The sequence below is a fragment of the Lutra lutra genome, chromosome 6 (genome assembly GCF_902655055.1).
Source record: "Lutra lutra chromosome 6, mLutLut1.2, whole genome shotgun sequence".
NCBI classification, from domain to species: Eukaryota; Metazoa; Chordata; class Mammalia; order Carnivora; family Mustelidae; genus Lutra; species Lutra lutra.
Window position 1 is genome coordinate 94,135,974 of NC_062283.1, and position 18,647 is coordinate 94,154,620.

Below are 18,647 nucleotides of genomic sequence, written 5' to 3' on the forward strand. Positions count from 1 at the left end.
GAAAAAAAAGAATTTTTTTAATAAAAAGACAATTACTATGTGCATTGGAAATATGTATTAGGTGACATTTATTATATACCTATCCACCTGTATTAGTCTGTTAAGGCTGCCATAACAAAATACCAGAGACTGTGTGACTTAAACCCCAGTAATTTATTTTCTCACAATTCCAAAGGCTGAGAGCCCAATGTGTTGGCAGATTGGGTTTGTCTTAAGGCCTCTACTTGGCTTGCAGATGGTGCCTCCTCCCTGTGTCCTCACCTGGCCTTTCCTCTGTGTGTTTGCATCCACAGTGTCTCTTTCTTTGCTTATAAGGACACCAGTCATACTGGATTAGGTTCTCACTCTTATGACTTTATTTAACCTTAGCTACCCCTTCAAAGGCTCTGTCTTCAAATATAGGCACATTGCAGGTTAGGGCTTCAACAAATGAATTTGAGACACAATTCAGGAGACACAATTCAGTCAGTCATTACCACCACCAATTCCTAGCTACTGTAAAATAAAAATTCCCACCTCTTAATCACACATGGAGATAAACTCAATGTGAAGAGACTTTGATGGCTAAAGTACACTGTAGAGTTAAAACAGTTAACATGGGTAATTTAAGAAAAACATTAAGGAGTAAGAGGGGAAAAGTCTGAATTGCCTAAATAATTACTTGACTTTCCTTGACCAGTTTTACAATTGCTTTCTCTAAGTGCTACAATTATAGAAACCTGATATATTCTAGTCTCCAGTGTACCTGCAGCATGAACCTCTCTGCAGCAAATTAGATCACATTAGTTAATGCTAGAGCCCAGCCCCATTTACAGGGCATCTGATACAAGGGTGGATGTGGCAGTTCTACCAGTAAGCCATTTGGCTTCAAAGAAGTCCAGTTAAGTGGCTGTTCATGTCCCAGCAGTTTAATCTGAAATTAAAAGCACACACAAATATCTCCGAATGTATCTCGTTGACTCACCCACTTTATTTGGAAAGAGTAGCTGGTATTTCTTTAAAATACTGTAGACAGGAGACTCATCTTTTAGTTTTATTTAGTGGTTCACACATTGTTTTAACCCTTGATCCAAATGAGTGCATACATGTATCTTACTCATGTATTCCTCTCATACGTAAGTATTTGAGAGTTGGAAAAGAATACGGTTGAATAGTGTCAGTAGGGAAAACACTGAACAGAGGATTGGGAAAAGGACTCTGGAACCAATCTGCCCAACATAAGGCCTGTGTAGTTCTTGCACAGAATGTTGGGAGAAAGTGCCCCCAGCCCTACCCCTTATCTAGTAACCCTCCCCGGATTTTCCAGTAACAAATCAACAGTGCATAAGTCTGATCAATTATTACTGTAATTGTTTCATATCCTTAGTTTTACACTAAGTGGATTTAGATATAAGTAATTTCCTACATATCTGTAGTTGTTTCGAATAAGAAAACTTTGCCTATCATGTAGAGCAACACAAAAACAAAGCCCATGAACTTTTAAATAACAGTATTAGTGGGAGTCAAACAGAATACAGATCAAATAAAAAGCTGATGTCATACCCAGGCCACTAAGCTGTAATTAAACATTAAATTTGAACTCTGTCTTTCTGCCTGATCTGCCTATTAGAGATGAAATATGGAAAACGCAAGGAGAAGCATATGAACAATTTACATCCAAGGCAATTGTCAGTTTCTTAAAAATAAGCTATAAAATATATAAAAATGAACTCAGTGCCAGATCTGTTGGTTACAACTGTTAGATTAACTTTCTCCACATTTTTTAAATGACCTTAAAATAGTGACACCACACATCTTACTTTTATTCAGATATTTTCTGGGATGCGATGTCTGGGGAAGAATCTGAATTCATTTTATGTATGTCTGCATGTGTATGTATTTGTGAGTTCCAGAATTTATTTTGGATGCTTGCAGAACTTGAACAACCCAAAATAACTGTGAGAAAGAATATCTATTTTACATTGATATGCAGGGAGATAACATAGCCGTTTAAAGTTTAGTTTTCTGGGATAAATGGGGCGCCTGGGTGGCTCAGTGGGTTAAGCCCTTGCCTTCGGCTCAGGTCATGATCTCAGGGTCCTGGGATCGAGCCCCGCATCGGGCTCTCTGCTCAGCAGGGAGCCTGCTTCTCCCCCTCTCTCTCTGCCTGCCTCTCTGCCTGCTTGTGATCTCTCTCTCTCTCCGTCAAATAAATAAATAAATCTTTAAAAAAAAAAAAAAAAGTTTAGTTTTCTGGGAAATTAAAACTTCCAAAGCTTTGGCCAAACATTACCATTGAGGAAGTTCATTTTCAAATTACAGTATCCCTCACTTCTTAACAGTTTGTGTTATGCCACGTCACTTTTATGAAAGACCTACAGTAGTTAGTACCTCTTTCTGTAACAGAGAGAAATCTAGAGAGAATTTTCACTTTTACAAAAAAAAGGCAAAAAGTGGGGCGCCTGGGTGGCTCAGTGGGTTAAAGCCTCTGCTTCGGGCTCAGGTCATGATCCCAGGGTCCTGGGATGGAGCCCCACATCGGGCTCTCTGCTCAGCAGGGAGCCTGCTTCCTCCTCTCTCTCTGCCTGCCTCTCTGCCTACTTGTGATCTCTGTAAAATAAATAAATAAAATCTTAAAAAAAAAAAAAAGGCAAAAAGTAAAACCAGCAGTCAGAGTTTGTGTTGCAGGGAGCTGGGTTAGAGGCCATGCCCAGCCCAAGCAGCAGCCCGAGCGGCAGCAAGTTCCTTCCTACACTCAGCATCTCAGCATCCAGCTGCCACAGCTTTCAACTGTGTGAGCACCCGTGCTTTGTCGCAGTTCATTTTGTGCATCTATTAGCAAGATGCGTTCTAAGGTTTCAGAAGAGCCTAAGGTTACTTTTGGGGTCTGGAACTATTCAAAAAAAACTTCCACGTAAATCAATGGTAACTCATCTTTGCTTTACACCGTTTCAGTTTATGAAAGGCTTCATAGGAATGCTCTGCTTTCAGATAGTGGGGGAAACCTGTAGTCTTAGGAAATATAAAATAACATAAATAAAGATAATTTAAATAAAGATAAAATCCCCTTACCTTTGTTACTCCCAGAGTAGCTATCGGTTGGCTAAGAAACAGATGCCTTGATGTGGGCCATTCAAGAAATATGGCATAGACCAATTTTTGTTTATGTTTGGATGTGTACCTGATTAAAAGGGGAAAAAAGTATAGTAATATTTCTCATTATAGGTCAGGTTTGGAATTATTTTACAGAGATACTTCCATGTAGTAAATATTTACCAATGTCTTCATTAATGGAGGGAAAGAAAAATAACTCCATGGTAGAATAAAAAGCACCCAAAAGGGGTACCCAATTCCAGGGTGTGTATTAGGGGCTGGGGAGGAATCCCTACCTCACCAAGCAATTCTCAGACACAAGCTGGTTGTCCTACAATTCTTCAATTCTGACTCTACCTGGAGATAGTGTCAGATTTCCACGGGTCAAAGATTCCATCCTACAAGACTGCTTGCCCGCACCACTCTCAACTTCACACACCAATCACAAGTCCAGGTTATCACCTGGTCTTCTAACCCACAAGCTATAGATGGGAGATTACAAGGACCTCCTTGGGTTCAATTAATTTTGTATAGCAGCTCACAGAACTCACAGAAACATTTTACTTACTGGGTTATCAGTCTGTTACAACAGGATAAAACTCAGATACAGCCATAAAAAAGGGATGCATGGGGCAAGGTATGGGGACAGGGCTTGGAGCTTCCAGGAACTCTCCAGGCACACACTCTCCCAACAACCCTCAACCTCTCCAAACCCCATCCTTTTGGGTTTTTAATGGAGGCTTCTTTACATGGGTATGATTGATTAAATCATTGGCCATTGGGGACTGATTCAACCTCTAGCCTCTCGCCTCAACCTGGAGGCAGAGAATGGAACTAAAAGTTCTAACCCTGTAGTCACAAGGTTGGATCTCCAGGCAACCAGCCTCACCCTTTGGTGAAGTGGAAAAGTCACCTCAGTAACGTAACAAAAGACATCTTTATGATTCTCATCACTTAGGAAATTCCAAGAGCTTTAGGAGCTCTGTGCCAGAAATGGAGACAAGACCAAATATATACTTGTTATTGTCAATCATGATATCCTAGCCTCTCTCCCCCCACTTCCCCTAACTAAAAGGAACAGATATTTTTCTAATATTACTCTCCATCAGACAGTTCTCATGGAGCTAGAAATAGGCAAGGGAATATCAGCAAAGAAGGTAAGTTGTAAGAGTAAATGCCTTTCCACCTGCTGATTCCAATCATCATATTCCCTCACCAACAGATACGCATGTGTCAATGCTGGGCCAAGTACTGAGGCTTGTGTTAGGGATACAAGAAAAAAAAAAACAAAACATACTTAGTTCTTGTTCTTATGGAACTTAGACTAGACTGAGGAAGACTGATGTTCAATAATCACAAATAATGTCAAAAGTGTGGGTTTTGACAAGCACAATGAAAGAAAAGGAAATTGAAAGATTATAACAAAGCGATCTCTTTAAATGAGACCATCAACAAGAAGTCTCCCTAAGAAAACAACATTTAGTAACAAGATGGGATTGGGAGGGAGACAAACCATAAGTGACTCTTAATCTCACAAAACAAACTGAGGGTTGATGGGGGGAGGGGGGTTGGGAGGGGGGGGTGGGGTTATGGATATTGGGGAGGGTATGTGCCATGGTGAATGCTGTGAAGTGTGTAAACCTGGCGATTCGCAGACCTGTACCCCTGGGGATAAAAATATATGTTTATAAAAAATAAAATTTAAAAAAAAAAAAAACAACATTTAATCTGAACTTAGAGGATGAATGAGAAAATAGAAGGGTAAGAAGCGGAAGCTTTAGACAAAGGAAACAGAACTCTCATTCTTTTACTTAATTTTTCAACAAATATTTATTGAAATCTTAAAATGCTAATCACTTTTTTAGGGCTGGAGACATAGTATTGAACACAGTCCCTGTCTTCATGGAACTCACACGGTAGTGGGAAAAATTAGAATGAGGTGATGATTAAGTGCTATGGGGAAAACAAGCCAGGTGAGGACAGAGCGTGCTAGGTTGGAAAGGAGGAGTGTAGATGTTATTTTGAATCTAATACTCAAGCAAGACCTCTTTGAGGAGGTGGCATTGAGGAGACCTGAAGAATGTGAGGGAGAGACGTTGAGTATCTGGAGGAAGAGAGAACAGCAAAACACAGAAGTCCCCATGCAAGAGTGTGCTTGGCTTGCTGACACGGCAGCAAGGAGGGCAGAAGGAGAAATGAGGGATGGCAGGATGGCAGACAAGATCAGAGACAGCAAGGAACCAGTTTTGTTTTGTTTTGTTTTTTAAGAATTTATTTGAGCGAGAGAGAGAGAGCGAGAGAGAGTGTGTATGCACATGAGTTGGGGTAGGGTAGAGGGAGGAGGAGAGGCAAACTCCCCACTGAGCAAGAAGACCTACTCAGGGCTCAATCCCAGTACCCTGAGATCATGACCTGAGCCAAAGGCAGATATTTAACTGACTGAGCCACCCCGGCGCCCCAAGGAACCAGTTTTTATATGACCTTGTAACTTCTATTAGACCTGGCTCGTTCTCTAAGCCTAGATGCCACTGGAGGAATTTGAGCATAGGAATTTGGCTTTATTATTTAAAAGGTTTTATAGCAGAAAGATTAAGTGGGTAAGGACAGAAACAGATCACTCAGAAAGCTACTGAAATAACCAGGGGAGGGATAACAGAGACTAAAAAGAAGAGAATTACCACAAGAGAGGATGAGAAGCGGTCAGATTCAAGATACACCTCAAAGACAAAGATGATGACATTTGCTGATGGGTTGGCTGTGAGATGTAAAAGGAGAGTTAAGGACTCCAAGATTTTGGCCTCTCAACCACCTGAAAGGATGAAGCTGCCATTAACTGAGATTGGGAAGAGTGCATGGAGCTGGTTTAGAGCAAAATTTAAAAATTAGGAGGACCTCAGTTTTGGACAGTACCAGGTTTAAGCTGCTTACGCTTCCAGGAGGAGCGGATGACTAGGAAGTTGATTATGAGTCTGGAGTTCAAGAAAAGAGGTCAGCACAGTAGAGGTCCTCAGTGTGGCATCTGAATCTGTGAAAACAGATGTGATCACCTGGGGAATAAAAATAAATAGGAAGAATGGAAGTTCAAGGCCTAAGCCTCAGGGCACTTCAAGGTTTAGTGCTTGGCAACTGGAAGTGGAACCAGCAAAGGACACTTAAGAAGGAGCAGCCAACAAGAAGAAATGGTAATCAGGACGCCTGGGCGGCTCAGTCAGTTTAAGTCTGCCTTCTGCTCAGGTCAAGATCTTAGCATCTCCCTTTCCCTCTGCTATTGCCCCCGCTTATACTCTCTCTCTCTCTCTCTCTTAAATAAAATAAATAAAATATTTTTTTAAAAAGGGGGGGGCGGAGGAGAAAAAGAAGAGAGGGCAATCAACAGAGTCAGATGCTGCCATAAACTCAGAAAACAGGGACCATGAAATGACACTGGATTTGGCGAAGGGCAGCGTATCAAGGGCCTTTGTAACAATGATTTTATGAAGTCTGGGGGTGGAAGTCTGGCCAGAGTGGGTACAGGAGATAACTGGTGCGAGAACTGGAATTGACAAGTAATAATAACAAGAAATAATAATAAAATATTTTAACATGTTTTACTATACAAGAAAGGAGAGAAATGGGGAGGTGCCCGGAAATCTAAGAGTTAAAAGAGGTTTTTTTGTTTGTTTGTTTTAAGAGGTAAGAAGTAACACATTTGCATGTGGACAGGAAAGGATCTAATAAAGAGGGAAAATTGAAGATGAGGAGCAAAAGGAGAGAACTGCTAGTACGATATCTTTGAGTATAATTAGGGTTGGGATCTGGGACACCAAGAAATATGTGTGAGTGTGTGTGTCTGTCTATGTCTGTATATTTCAGTCACATGTGGCTACCCAAGGGCAGGTATGAAATAAGAGCTAAATTTAACCAAAGTTGAGGTTTTAATCAAAGTCAAGTGAGTATGACAGAGAGAAAAAGAGTGTATGCAATGGAGTGACAAGCCACAGAATCTGACCAGAATCAGGAAGAGGGCTGAGGGACAGAGAAAAAGTGAGCAAGTCACAGATGGTATCCTTGATGGATTATAGATCCCTCCAGAAGCCCAAGTGCTGTGTGGAGTGAGCTGAGATATAAAAGGTAGTAGGACACCGCAGAATGCTTCAAGCTGAGAGTGTGGAAGAGGTTTGGTTATTGGCAATGTAGGACCTAAGGCATGACCCGAAAGGGGGAGCAGGTAGCAAAGGGAGAGTGGAGAAGGTCCCTAGAGGAGAGAGTCCAGGAACTGAGGGGCCAGCAAATTAAAAGAAATGTGAATATAGGTATTCAAATCACTAAGACTGATGTTAAAGTAGTTCTGGGGATAGTGACAGGGCTGAAATCTTGAAGGATATTAAGGGGGTCTACAGATGACTACAGCAAGGAGAGGCAGCACACACGGTATAGGAAACACCTTCTACTGTGGGGGTGGCAGTGGTTGGCGGGGAAGGAGGGCCACGTGGAGCTAGTGAAGTTGGTAGGAGCCAAACAAGGGGTTTCACAAGCCTTGTTAAATAGTTTGGCTTTTATTTTTATTTATTGAAATACTTATTGAAATATTTATTGAAAAACTTAATGGAATATTGGTTAATACTTGCGAAATCATGATCAGACCCCCTTGTAGTCAAATATATTCCCAGACACAAATTTCAATACCAGATTTAAACTAGTCTCTGTAAAATGAAGGACTGCTAGTGAGGTTCTCACTATGGCTTCTCCCAGACATTTTAAAGTTCTACAGTTAGTTGCTTCTGTCTAGATTGTTCTACATTATTTTCTTCAGTGAGCTGACAATTAGTTTTAAGTCATAAGTCAAGTAAGATCAAAGAAGAACATTTAGTCTAATCTTTTGATTTATACTTGACCTGGGTATATTCACCTGGTGCAAACAAAAGGTAAAATTTTAGAGCTTCACTGATATGACTCTTATTTATATATTTTAAGACCCCACATCAGAAACTATCGTATTTGTAAAGTGTGGTTCAGATACTCACTGGCATATGAACCTTAGACATAAGCTCTGACATAAGCCTGAAGCAAGGCTTTTAAAGAAGATTCTAGTTAAAAGAAAAATTAGCAAGTTAAAATAATGTTAAGGAAACTTCACGTTTAGAGTTATTAGAATAACAGGAACAAGTTTTAAGGTTTTTGTGTTTTTTTTTCAATTAAAATAATGCTATTATTTGGGCTAATTTTAAATATATTTTCTACCCTTCGGCACCTCATTCTTGCTAATTTCATAAGATGGAGCATCTGTGAAAATTAGAATTAAATGACTAAATATAAGTCTTCCTTTTGGATTAACCACTCAACATCTATCATTTTTCTGAATGGCTTACAATTTTTATAAGAACTATTTTTCACTAAAATTTGCCCACTATTATGAAGTTTCTAGAGATGATTTAAGCTCACTTTGATAAACAAGTATTCAAATACATGCTGACTTCTTCTAAAATCTGGAAAGTGCTTTGAATGAATAGGCATGCATCCAATTTCCTTTTTTATCCTACTTTTCTCTTCGCATCGCTGAGAAATTTTAGATGCCTTCCTCCATCAAACAGTACTTGGAACAAGAAGAACTTACCACACATTTGGGGTGACATCATCACTCTGGGACCTCCAAGGGTGGGTTTCATAAATGGCTTCTCCATTGACTTTTAGCCAGGTCCCCATCTGCCTCAATCGCTCCTCAAAAATTACAGAAATGGTGCCATCATGTGTGGGTCCAATATTCATCAAAAGATTTCCTCCACATGAAACTGTTTCTACAAGTTCCTAAAAAGTTAAGAACAAATAAAGTTCTTAGGTAGAAGAAACGATTCCATTGTGAATGTGTTAATGATAAGTTGTATTTGTGTGCTTCCACCCATACTAATCACCATCCAGAAGAACAAACAGAAAATACAAACTATAAAAATGTAATTCTCACATACCCATACAATTGAGAATATTACCTTAATGGTCACCAGACATTTTAACTGTACCTTCACTAGTTCTTCGATTGTAAGATAGTCATTAATTCCAGCATCTCTCCTGTAGCCCCAGGAAAACTTGTCTATTGTCATGCAATTTTCCCATTTATGAGGCAAAAGATGTCCTGGGTTATACCGATCACTGCAGGTATAATAGCCACCATGCTTACAGATGGTACCATATCCCCAACGGTCATTGGTCACAACTGTGTCCCGAACTGGGCTGAAATATAATTGTTTAAATAAAACATAAAATATTTTACATAAAAGGAAATGTCACTGGAAAGAGGTCTAACTGAAATCCACTTCTGAAAGATCATCATAGCATAATATAATGCAAAGCCCATGGTTTGGAAGTCAAATAGACGTGGGTTGGTTGCAATCCTGGCTCTGTCACTTTCTAAGCTCCCTACCCCAGTGTAAGGAACGTAACTCCTCTGAGGAATCAATTTCCTCAACTGCTATTAGAACAGAAATAATTTATATAAAACACCTAGCCCAGTAATCAACACATAGAGCACTTATAAGACTATTATACTATTATTTGAAGCTCCTTGTCCCACATATTATGAATGATAATCAGATTTGAATTTACACTCAAAATATTCTTCTCACCTATGACTGAATAATCTCATACATACATTCTAGTCTTCCTCCTACAGTTGTGTCTAAGGTTGAAAAATCTCCAGCAAGTGGACTGCTGCCATCATGGAATCTACAATGGCACGAAATAAACCCCACGATGTTATCATAAGAGCAGGTGTGAAGCTCCTGCCCCTCCCCACTTAGAAGAGACAGTTTGCTTTCCAAACTGAAGTGGATCATTCCCAGTCTTTCCCCCTGGAAGAAGTACCTGGAGAAACTGCTGCTTTAAGTAGAAAGAGCTCTCCAGAATGTTCTTATGCACACCCCAAGTGTGTCCAGGGAACACACACAGAACATTCCCGGACTTCAGAACACAATACCAAGGGATGCCTGGGTGGCTCAGTTGTTAAGGGCCTGCCTTCGACTCAGGTCATGATCCCAGGGTCTTGGGATCAAGTCCCACATCAGGCTCCTTGCTCATCGGGAAGCCTACTTCTCCTTATGCCTGGCACTCCCCCTGCTTGTGCTCTCTCTGACAAATAAATAAATAAAATCTTAAAAAAAAAAAAAAAAAGAACACAATACTGAGTATTTTCTAGTTACAATATAAATTCGGTCCACATGGTTTAAGTCTCATAGAGGAGCTTGGTCAGAATTCTCTGTTCTAACGTGGCAGTCTGGAACATGCTAGAAAGCAACATGTAAAGAACAGAAAGTGGCGAGAATGCTGATGAAGTAAAGGAGGAGGCAGACGAGGGTGACAGCAACTGACCAGCAAAGATTATCAAAGGGTCAAAAGATGAAAAGAAGGAATCAGAGGAATTCAAAAGCACATAATCACAAAGAGTGATAAACTGTTGTCTCAGAATAGGAGATGAGAAGGGAGACCCACAAAATGTCTTCAAAGTTCTTGATTCTGTGATGTTATCTTTTCTCAGGGATTCTAAATTATTCGTGATTTCAAAATCAGACTATTGAGTTATAACTCTTGCTCATTGATTACTCTGAGTAAAAACTGATATATCTACTAGGCATTATTGACAACGATTTCCACCTACCCCACACCATAGATGGGCCTGACAGGGAAAACTTCACAAAGCAAATGCTATACACGAATGAGGAACACGGAGGGTCATGACAGCAATCTAAGCACACCCACACCTTCTGTTATACAGCCAGGCCAGGAAACCTGTGCTGTTCCAGTAGTAGTCAGGAGCATCGCCATCACCATCCGACCACAGGATCTCTGGCTGGTACTTGTTCACTAACTCATAGAGTTCCGGCAGCATCTTAGAAACTGGAAACTGCTGCTGTTGGAATGATCTGGACTTATCCTCAAGGAAGAGTGGATGAAACCATTCAAAAAGGGAATAGTACAGTCCAAAACGCAGGTCAGTCCTCTTCCTAATGGCCACCTCGAGTTCCTTGACGAGGTCCCTCTTCGGCCCCTCATCTACAGCATTCCAGTTCCAGGAGTACTGAGAGCCCCACAAGGTAAAGCCTGCACAATGATATTGAGTCTTTGTAAGAACATGAATTTGTTCTAGCAAATTTCTACCTATACAATGCCAAAACAAACTAGATAGTACGTGGGACATATAAAAATGTCTACAACAACAGTTTTATGGCATGTTTTTTTCCATAGCACGTATTCTACTTTTATATGAATAACAAATGAGAATTTCAACAAGGTGGGACCAAGAGGTTTTTTTAGTGACTTTCTGGGTGCCCCCTTAAGGTCTGTGGAGTCTGACCTAACTCTAAGAAGAACAGAGTTAGAAGAACTCTAACTCTAAGAATATTTTTCTTCTTAGAATAGAAGCTCCTTGAGGGACAGCATCGTGCCTACAGCCTTCTGTTAGCACAAGATCCAGCACAAAATCAACAACACAAACAGAGCACAGCTAAGAGGGGGACCTACTCCACATCTACCGTCCTTAACAATGATGCTACTACTTATAATGGAGATCCTGAAACGCACCCCTGCAAGATTCTTACTTGTCTCCTAAACCAAAGATTAAAGTATGTTCCCTGGTTGGGGATGACTTTAGGTAGTGTGAGTCTTAGAACACAGGCGATCCATATCTAATAGTACATCCTGAGCTTCATTGAGCTTCATCGTTCATCCTTTATCACCAAAAGGGGAAAAGATATGCTTCCCCAGTAGCTCTGTACTTTGAAATATTCCCACCATTTGTAATCTCATCCTTCTCCAAAGTCATAAACTCAGATGGTGCTCTTTAAACTAACTGCAATTATCTACCAATTAAATGGTAAGAAAAACAATGTCTGCCATTAAATAAGCACTTTGAAATAACTCATATTTTAAAAGGAATTTGCATTTAGATTGTTCTATATAAAAATAATAGAAATGCTATATAACGTGAAATAATATAAAAGCCTCAAAAATTTTAGTGCCTAGGAATGTTGCTAGGAATGCATTGTTACTATCCCACTGAAATCTAAAGAATCTTTGAGAATAGACATATATAAGGCACTCTGTTATTTACTCTCATGAATTAGGACAAGTCTAAGATGGACACAGTCTTCGGATTCCTTTTCAGGAAGAGTTTAAAACATCTCGCTCTTATTCCAAAGGAGTTTGTGGTAAGCTTCAAAGCAATGTCTTGATATTTAAAGTCCTATGCAAAATGTTTCAAGTTGGCAGTATCTGGCTGGCTCAGTCAGTAGATCGTGCAACTTTTGATCTCAAGATTGTGGGTTTGAGCCCCATGTTGGGTTGTAGAAATTACTTAAAAATAAGAAAAAATATTTGTTTAAAAAAATGTTTTGAGTTGACAGGCTCTGTTGCCAGATAGTACCAAAACCACATGGGTCTTCATCACTACCATAAAAGCTCACGGAGAGATCTTCCTGCCTACCAAGCTCAGTGGGTTTTTTTCCATAAAGCCATGAAAACATGAGTCCTAGAAAGTTTACAGATGTGGGCTTCATTATCTTTCCTCATGGTATGATTAAAAGTTATTTTGTTTTGCTTTTAAATAAGCTCACTATGGAATACTTTGTGCCATGCAGCTTAAAGAGTTCCTAGACATCAGGAAACCAACATGTTCAGGCAAATACATTTTCTAAATATCTACCTCAGTAGGAGAAATCTCTACAGGAGAAAGTCATTAAGCCACTAGAATGTACCAAAGGGAAAAGTATTCTAAGATAATTACAGATTTTTGGTTTTGGTTCTTTCCTCCTATTCCCCTTCCTACCTCTGCAGAAAGCACTGAGGCAAAATTTCTTATACCAGGCAAAGATGGTCACGCAAAGGAGACTGTCAAATGAATTAAAATGTGGTTGGGATAGTAACAATTTGTTGACATTCCCTTGATCTTCTGGATACTAGAGCAGTAATGGGCAGAAACTATCCTATTAATGTAGGACCTCTGTGATGGATAATTTTATGTGTCAACTAGACTGGGCCACAGGCCACAGGCTCAGGTATTTGATTAAATATTTTCTGGGTGTATCCATAGGGGTGTTTCTGCATGAGATTAAGGTTTAAATAGGTAAACTGAGTAGAGCAGATAGCTCTTCCCAGTGTGGGTGTGCCTCGTCCAATCTGTTAAAGACCTGAACAGAATAAAAGGCTGAATAAGAACTCTCTCTGCCTGTCTGAGCTCACACTTTCTGCCTTTGGACTCAGACTTGGACTAGAACCTCAATCATCATCCACACTCCTTGTTCTCAGGCCACTGGCCTAGACTGGAACTGTACTGCCAGCTTTCCTCGTCTGGACTTCTCAGCTCCATAACTGCATGGCCCAATGTTTTATAATAATAAATCTCTTTATATGAACATACTTCCACTTGGTTCTGCTTCTCTGGAGAAGCTTCACTGATACAACCACTGTGTTTCCTTGTAGATATTCTTCCGCCACCTCTGACTTTCATGGGCACCATTGCAGTCCCATCATCTTTGTCCCTCTGGATGATCTGTGTCACTTTCATCACTGGCAAACCATCCACCATTTGGCCACCTAAGAGTTGGCCAAAAGTGCAGCAAGGTATGTGGGTAATGACACAAAACTGTAGCAGTATAATCCCCATGGTGAGGGAGCCTTCCCAGAATGCATTACAGAGGGGCAATAAAAGCAGAGAGGGCGGGCACCTGGTGGCTCAGTCAGTTAAGCATCAGCCCTTGGTTTCAGCTCAGGTCATGATCTCAGGGCTAGGCACAGAGTCTGCTTCAGAGTCTCTGTCTCTGCCCTCCCCCCCCACTTGAGCTTGCTTTCTCTCTCTCTCTCCAATAGGTGAATAAATAAAATCAAGAAAGAAAGAAAGAAAGACAGGCAATTCTAATTATGAACTTGGAGCTGCAACCTACATCTCACTTCAAATAGCTTTAAATGAAATCTTGGAAATATTGTTAAATAGGCACATAACAAAATGTGATTATTTTTCATTTTGTTTGTTTGGGGGTTTTTTTGTTTGTTTTTATGTGGTGGTGGGGGGGGTGTCTGATTGTTCTACAAACCTAATACCTCTCAATTGGATGCAATACGTGGTCCCTTAAATTACAGGCAAAAGTCAGTAACCACTAACTGCTGCTCCTAAGAGAAAACTAATTTCATGTGCTTTAGTTTGTTCTTCCGAAAGAACTACTTTACATTTCATAACTACTGTCAGTGTTTGCAAATGTTGCATTTATTTACCTTCATGATGTTTGGAAGTTAAGACAATATATTTGGCACCAGAAGCCTGAAAAATATCTGCCCAGTGGCTTGCATTAAAAAACTTTGCTGTAAATAGTGGTCCAAAATCTTCATATTTGAAATTAGGAGGGTAATTATTTTTCATAAATTCCACGTACATCGGTATCTTCTTCTCTTGCCAATACCACCTAAAGGAAGGAAGAGAAACAACACATAAATGACGTACACATAAACATTTGAAATAATTGCCCCAGCTCCCCTTACTAATTCCCCCTTACTCAAATATTACCCAGATTCTCTTTCTCACTTCCCCAATAGTTTGACTTTGCCTTAAAGAAAGCTAACTGTAAACTTTCCTTGCTTTCCATCTAGCCCTCTGAACATTCTAGACAACCCAGCCACCTGTTTGCTCTTAATTCTTCATTTTCAAATCACAAAATGTAGTATGTATCTTTACGTAGTCTTTTGCAACATAAGTGACAGTCTTCAAAAGGGAGATCACATGCCTGAAACAGCATGCATCTTTTATATTCACTAGCAAAGAACAAGCAGGGGAGTTGGCAACAGTAATATTAAAATGATACTGTTATTTTAACATATTGACTCAGCCTTTAAGAATTACTTGCTATGCATTCATTCCGAGCAATTCTTGCTGCCTTTGGTTGTGTGAAGCAATGCCTGGCTGGCTGCTATCATGTCACCATGAAGGACAAGTCAACAGGCTGAGGATGACAGAAATAAGTAAGTTCTTTGATTTCATCAATGAGACAACTACCTCTACATTTCTTGTGTTGAGTAACAAACCCTTATTATTATATCATTTACTTAGGTTTTCTGTACCTTGAAGTGAAAGTATCCTAACTTATCCATGATGCATTTCTGCCTTTTAAACTGAACTACAGGTACACCTGGGTGTCTCAGTCAAAGGATTTCTGCCTTGGGCTCAGGTCATGACTCCAGGGTCCACAGATTGAGTCCTGCATCAGACTTCCTGCTCAGCCAGGGAGTCTACTTCTCCCTCTGCCTGCCACTCCCCCTGCTTGCGCACAGGCTCTCTCACGCTCTCTCTGGCAAATAAATAAAATAAAATCTTTAAAAATAAACAAACAAACAAACAAACAAAAACACTGAACTACAAAAGACAAACTGGGACAGTCAGAAGGTTGAATAAGGATGAGGGGTTTCTTTTTCCCCAGTACAGTTTAATTTGAACCTTCATTCTCTACTATAGTTTGGAGTTACTTTTCAAATTCCATACTAATAGAGATGAAAAGAGGCACTTACTATAAAGAATCCATCGTTTATATCTGGGTTTGAATTGCTATTAAGGAGAGTCAGATATACTCATCTCTACTGTTGACTGTTTGCCTGTCCTGAGTGAAACTGGCATGGGACCAGAGGTTTAGAGGAGACAGAGGGAGACCACAGATAATTAAAGAATCTTCTACAGGGCTGGGATGCCTGGGTGACTCAGTCCATTGTGTGTCTAGCTCTTGATTTTGGCTTGGATCATGATCTCAGCCCAGTGTAGGGCTCCATACTCAGTGCAGAGTCCCCTTCCCTCTGCTCCTCCCCCCACTTGCACTCTCTCTCTCAAAAAAATACATAAAATCTTTTTAGAAAAATCTTCTACAGGGTTAATTCACTTATTGTTAGAAATATATTCTAGTTAGTTTCACATGAGCAGTATCTTTATTCTTCTAGGTTAAAACAAACAACCCTGTGTTTATTTGTAGAAAATGAAAAATTAACATTGCAAAGAATAATAGGACTCAAAACTAGGTATTTTGGGCACAGCACTAGTCTCAATTAACATCAAATCCTCTTCTAGCACCAAACGTATATTTATCTAATATTCCTAGTTGAACAAAATGATAACATATAATTTATTACATCTTAACATGAGGATAAGAAAATCTGTTTATGTACCTGCTAATCTGAAACATTTTAAAAATAAACTCAAAATGCCTTACAGCACAAAACTTGCAAACAAAGATTTATAACATCCTGAAGTAACTATGTCTAGTAATAGACAGTATGGGGGAAAAAAGTCCCTTGTTTTACAAGTTGATTTCAAAAAGAATGTATGGATTGTGCCCCATATCCTACACATTCTTTTACATCGGTTGGACTAATTTAATTAAAAAAGGTTATTGCTTGCAGAAAGTCAATGTCTTTGTAGAAAGTGGTATAATGTAATAATGTAATGTTAATATAATATATATAGTTTATACTCTATTATATCTATCCTATATTGTATATAGTTTGATGCATATTATTATATAGTATAAAAGAGTTAAATACTCCTTTATTTTCTTATTTTAAACAGGAATACATTATATATGTGTGCACATTATATATGCATACATTTGGTAACTTTTCTGTCTTGAAGAACTTAATATCTCGTGTATTTAATCAGGAAAGGTAGATAAAACAGTTCAAAGTTGTAAGAGTTTACATGGGCATGTTGGCATAGATTTCAGTAAAGTTTAAAGAGCAATTTTTTGTGCAGCTTTCCATATAACATTAGGGAGTCTCTTTAGGATAATATTCTAGAAGCTTTTGTTGTTGTTGTTTTGTTGTTTGTTGTATTTTGTCGTTGATGCTCCCCATGCAGCGCAGAGCTCAACAGGGGCTTGAACTCAGCACTCGAGATCAAGACCCCTGCTGAGATCAAGAGCCAGGCTTAACCAACTGGGCCACCCAGGCTCCCCTCTACAAACTTTTTAATTCCCAGAGCCACACATGGTAATATTTTAACACTAAAGAGCCAGTGCATGCCCAAATGAACAGAAGCGTCACAGACTCATAAGTTATGTCTTAACCATACTTTATGGCTGAACAGAGATGGACACCAGCTTAGGCCCAAGCCTCGCGGTTCCTGGTCCGACCCCCACACAACTGGAGTCACTTCTGCCGTCTTAGTTCCTGGGCGGTTGCAGGGCGGGAGCTCCGGCGTGACACGAGCAACCAGCAGGACGCTGAGAAGCAAGGCGAGGCTGCCCGAAGCGCCCGACGACGCTGCAGCCCCGCGGAGGAGAAACGCACTGCTCTTCCCGGCACTTACGCAGGGACTTAGGCACCCAACACCCGGAAGTGCCGACCGCCGCCCAGACCGCGGGAGGCAAAGCCCTGGGGGCGCCACAAACCAGCCCCAACCGGGGGCTGGGCGGGGGCGCAGGCCGGGGGAGGGGGGCGCGCTCACCAGAACCATTCGCTCCCGAAACTGGGCACGGAGAACAGCCCCCAGTGGATGAAGATGCCGAACTTGGCCCGGTCGAACCAGACCGGCAGCGGGCGGGCGTCCAGGGACTCCCAAGTGGGGTCGAAGCGCGGCGCGCGCGGAGCTGCGCCGGGCGCGAGCGACGGCGACAGCAGCAGCAGCAGCAGCAGCAGCAGCAGCAGCGGGAGCGCCCGCGGGAGCCCGGGGAGCGCCTGGGGCCGCATGTCGGCGCCGCCTCCCTGCGCGCGCCCTTCCGCGTCTCCAGCTAAGTAGGCTCGGCGCTGTCACCTGACCGCGCCGTCAGGACAAAGGAGCCTTCCCTGCTGGCGCGGGAGCGGCTGCTGTCCCTGGCCGAGGACCCCGGAGGCGCGGCAGCGTTGGAGGGCAGCGTCAGCGAGGCCGGTAGTCGCCCCCGGCGGCCCGAGGCTGCTGACTTAGCTAAAGCTCCCGGTCTGACCGCCTCGTGGGGAACAAAGAGTCAAGTTCAGGGGCCCGAGGGAGTGCGTATTTGCTGGAACAGAACGACCCTTAGAAACTGCCGGGGAGCGCGACGTGGCCGACCGGTCCGGTTGGAACCTGGGACCCGCAGGCCAAGGCAGGAACCTCGCGCGGGTCATCCAGTCCTTGCAGAGCCCACGCACGCAAACAGCCCAGGTCATTCTCGGCCTCTGTATCCACCCCCGCCGCCCCCACCAAGCTTCTGGGTGTGTGAGAACCGTGGCAGTCAACAGGGAGTCTGGGTCAGGTGAAATCCCAGCAGTTCCCATCTCAGGTTGGGGGCCCCAATGTGCATTTCTAACGGAGTCCTGGATGGTGCTGATGTTGCTGGGGTCGGTCACCAAACTTTGAGAATCACTGCATTAGAAAATGTGGTGAACTAAGGTGAGACCAGTGGCTTGAGTGTTTAAGAAGTCTGCAGGAAGGGGGGAAGCGCCAGAAACATGGAAGGATTCATCAAGGGACACCATCAGAAGCTCCGCTCTCCCCTTCCTAAAGACTTTTAGAGTAAAACCAGAATCCCTTCTGCTCACATCACCTCCTCCCAACTTTCTGTCACTATCTTCCCTGCCAGATGTTTTACTACCCACTAATTGTTCCAATTAGCATCTTGTTCCAACCA

At 41.5% G+C, this 18,647-nt stretch overlaps 1 protein-coding gene across 1 annotated transcript; it reads right to left on the reverse strand.

Annotated features, from left to right (window-relative positions):
- Positions 1–333: 333 nt before the first annotated feature.
- FUCA2 (alpha-L-fucosidase 2) lies at positions 334–17,914 on the reverse strand. Its single transcript, XM_047732594.1, has 7 exons — positions 17,510–17,914; positions 14,305–14,492; positions 10,800–11,139; positions 9,066–9,276; positions 8,666–8,856; positions 3,052–3,160; positions 334–913 (listed from the first exon to the last, which is right to left on the reverse strand). Exons 1-7 carry the CDS (start codon positions 17,749–17,751, stop codon positions 773–775), a joined length of 1,422 nt encoding a protein of 473 aa, XP_047588550.1. The 5' UTR covers positions 17,752–17,914; the 3' UTR covers positions 334–772.
- Between the last annotated feature and the right edge of the window lie 733 nt (positions 17,915–18,647).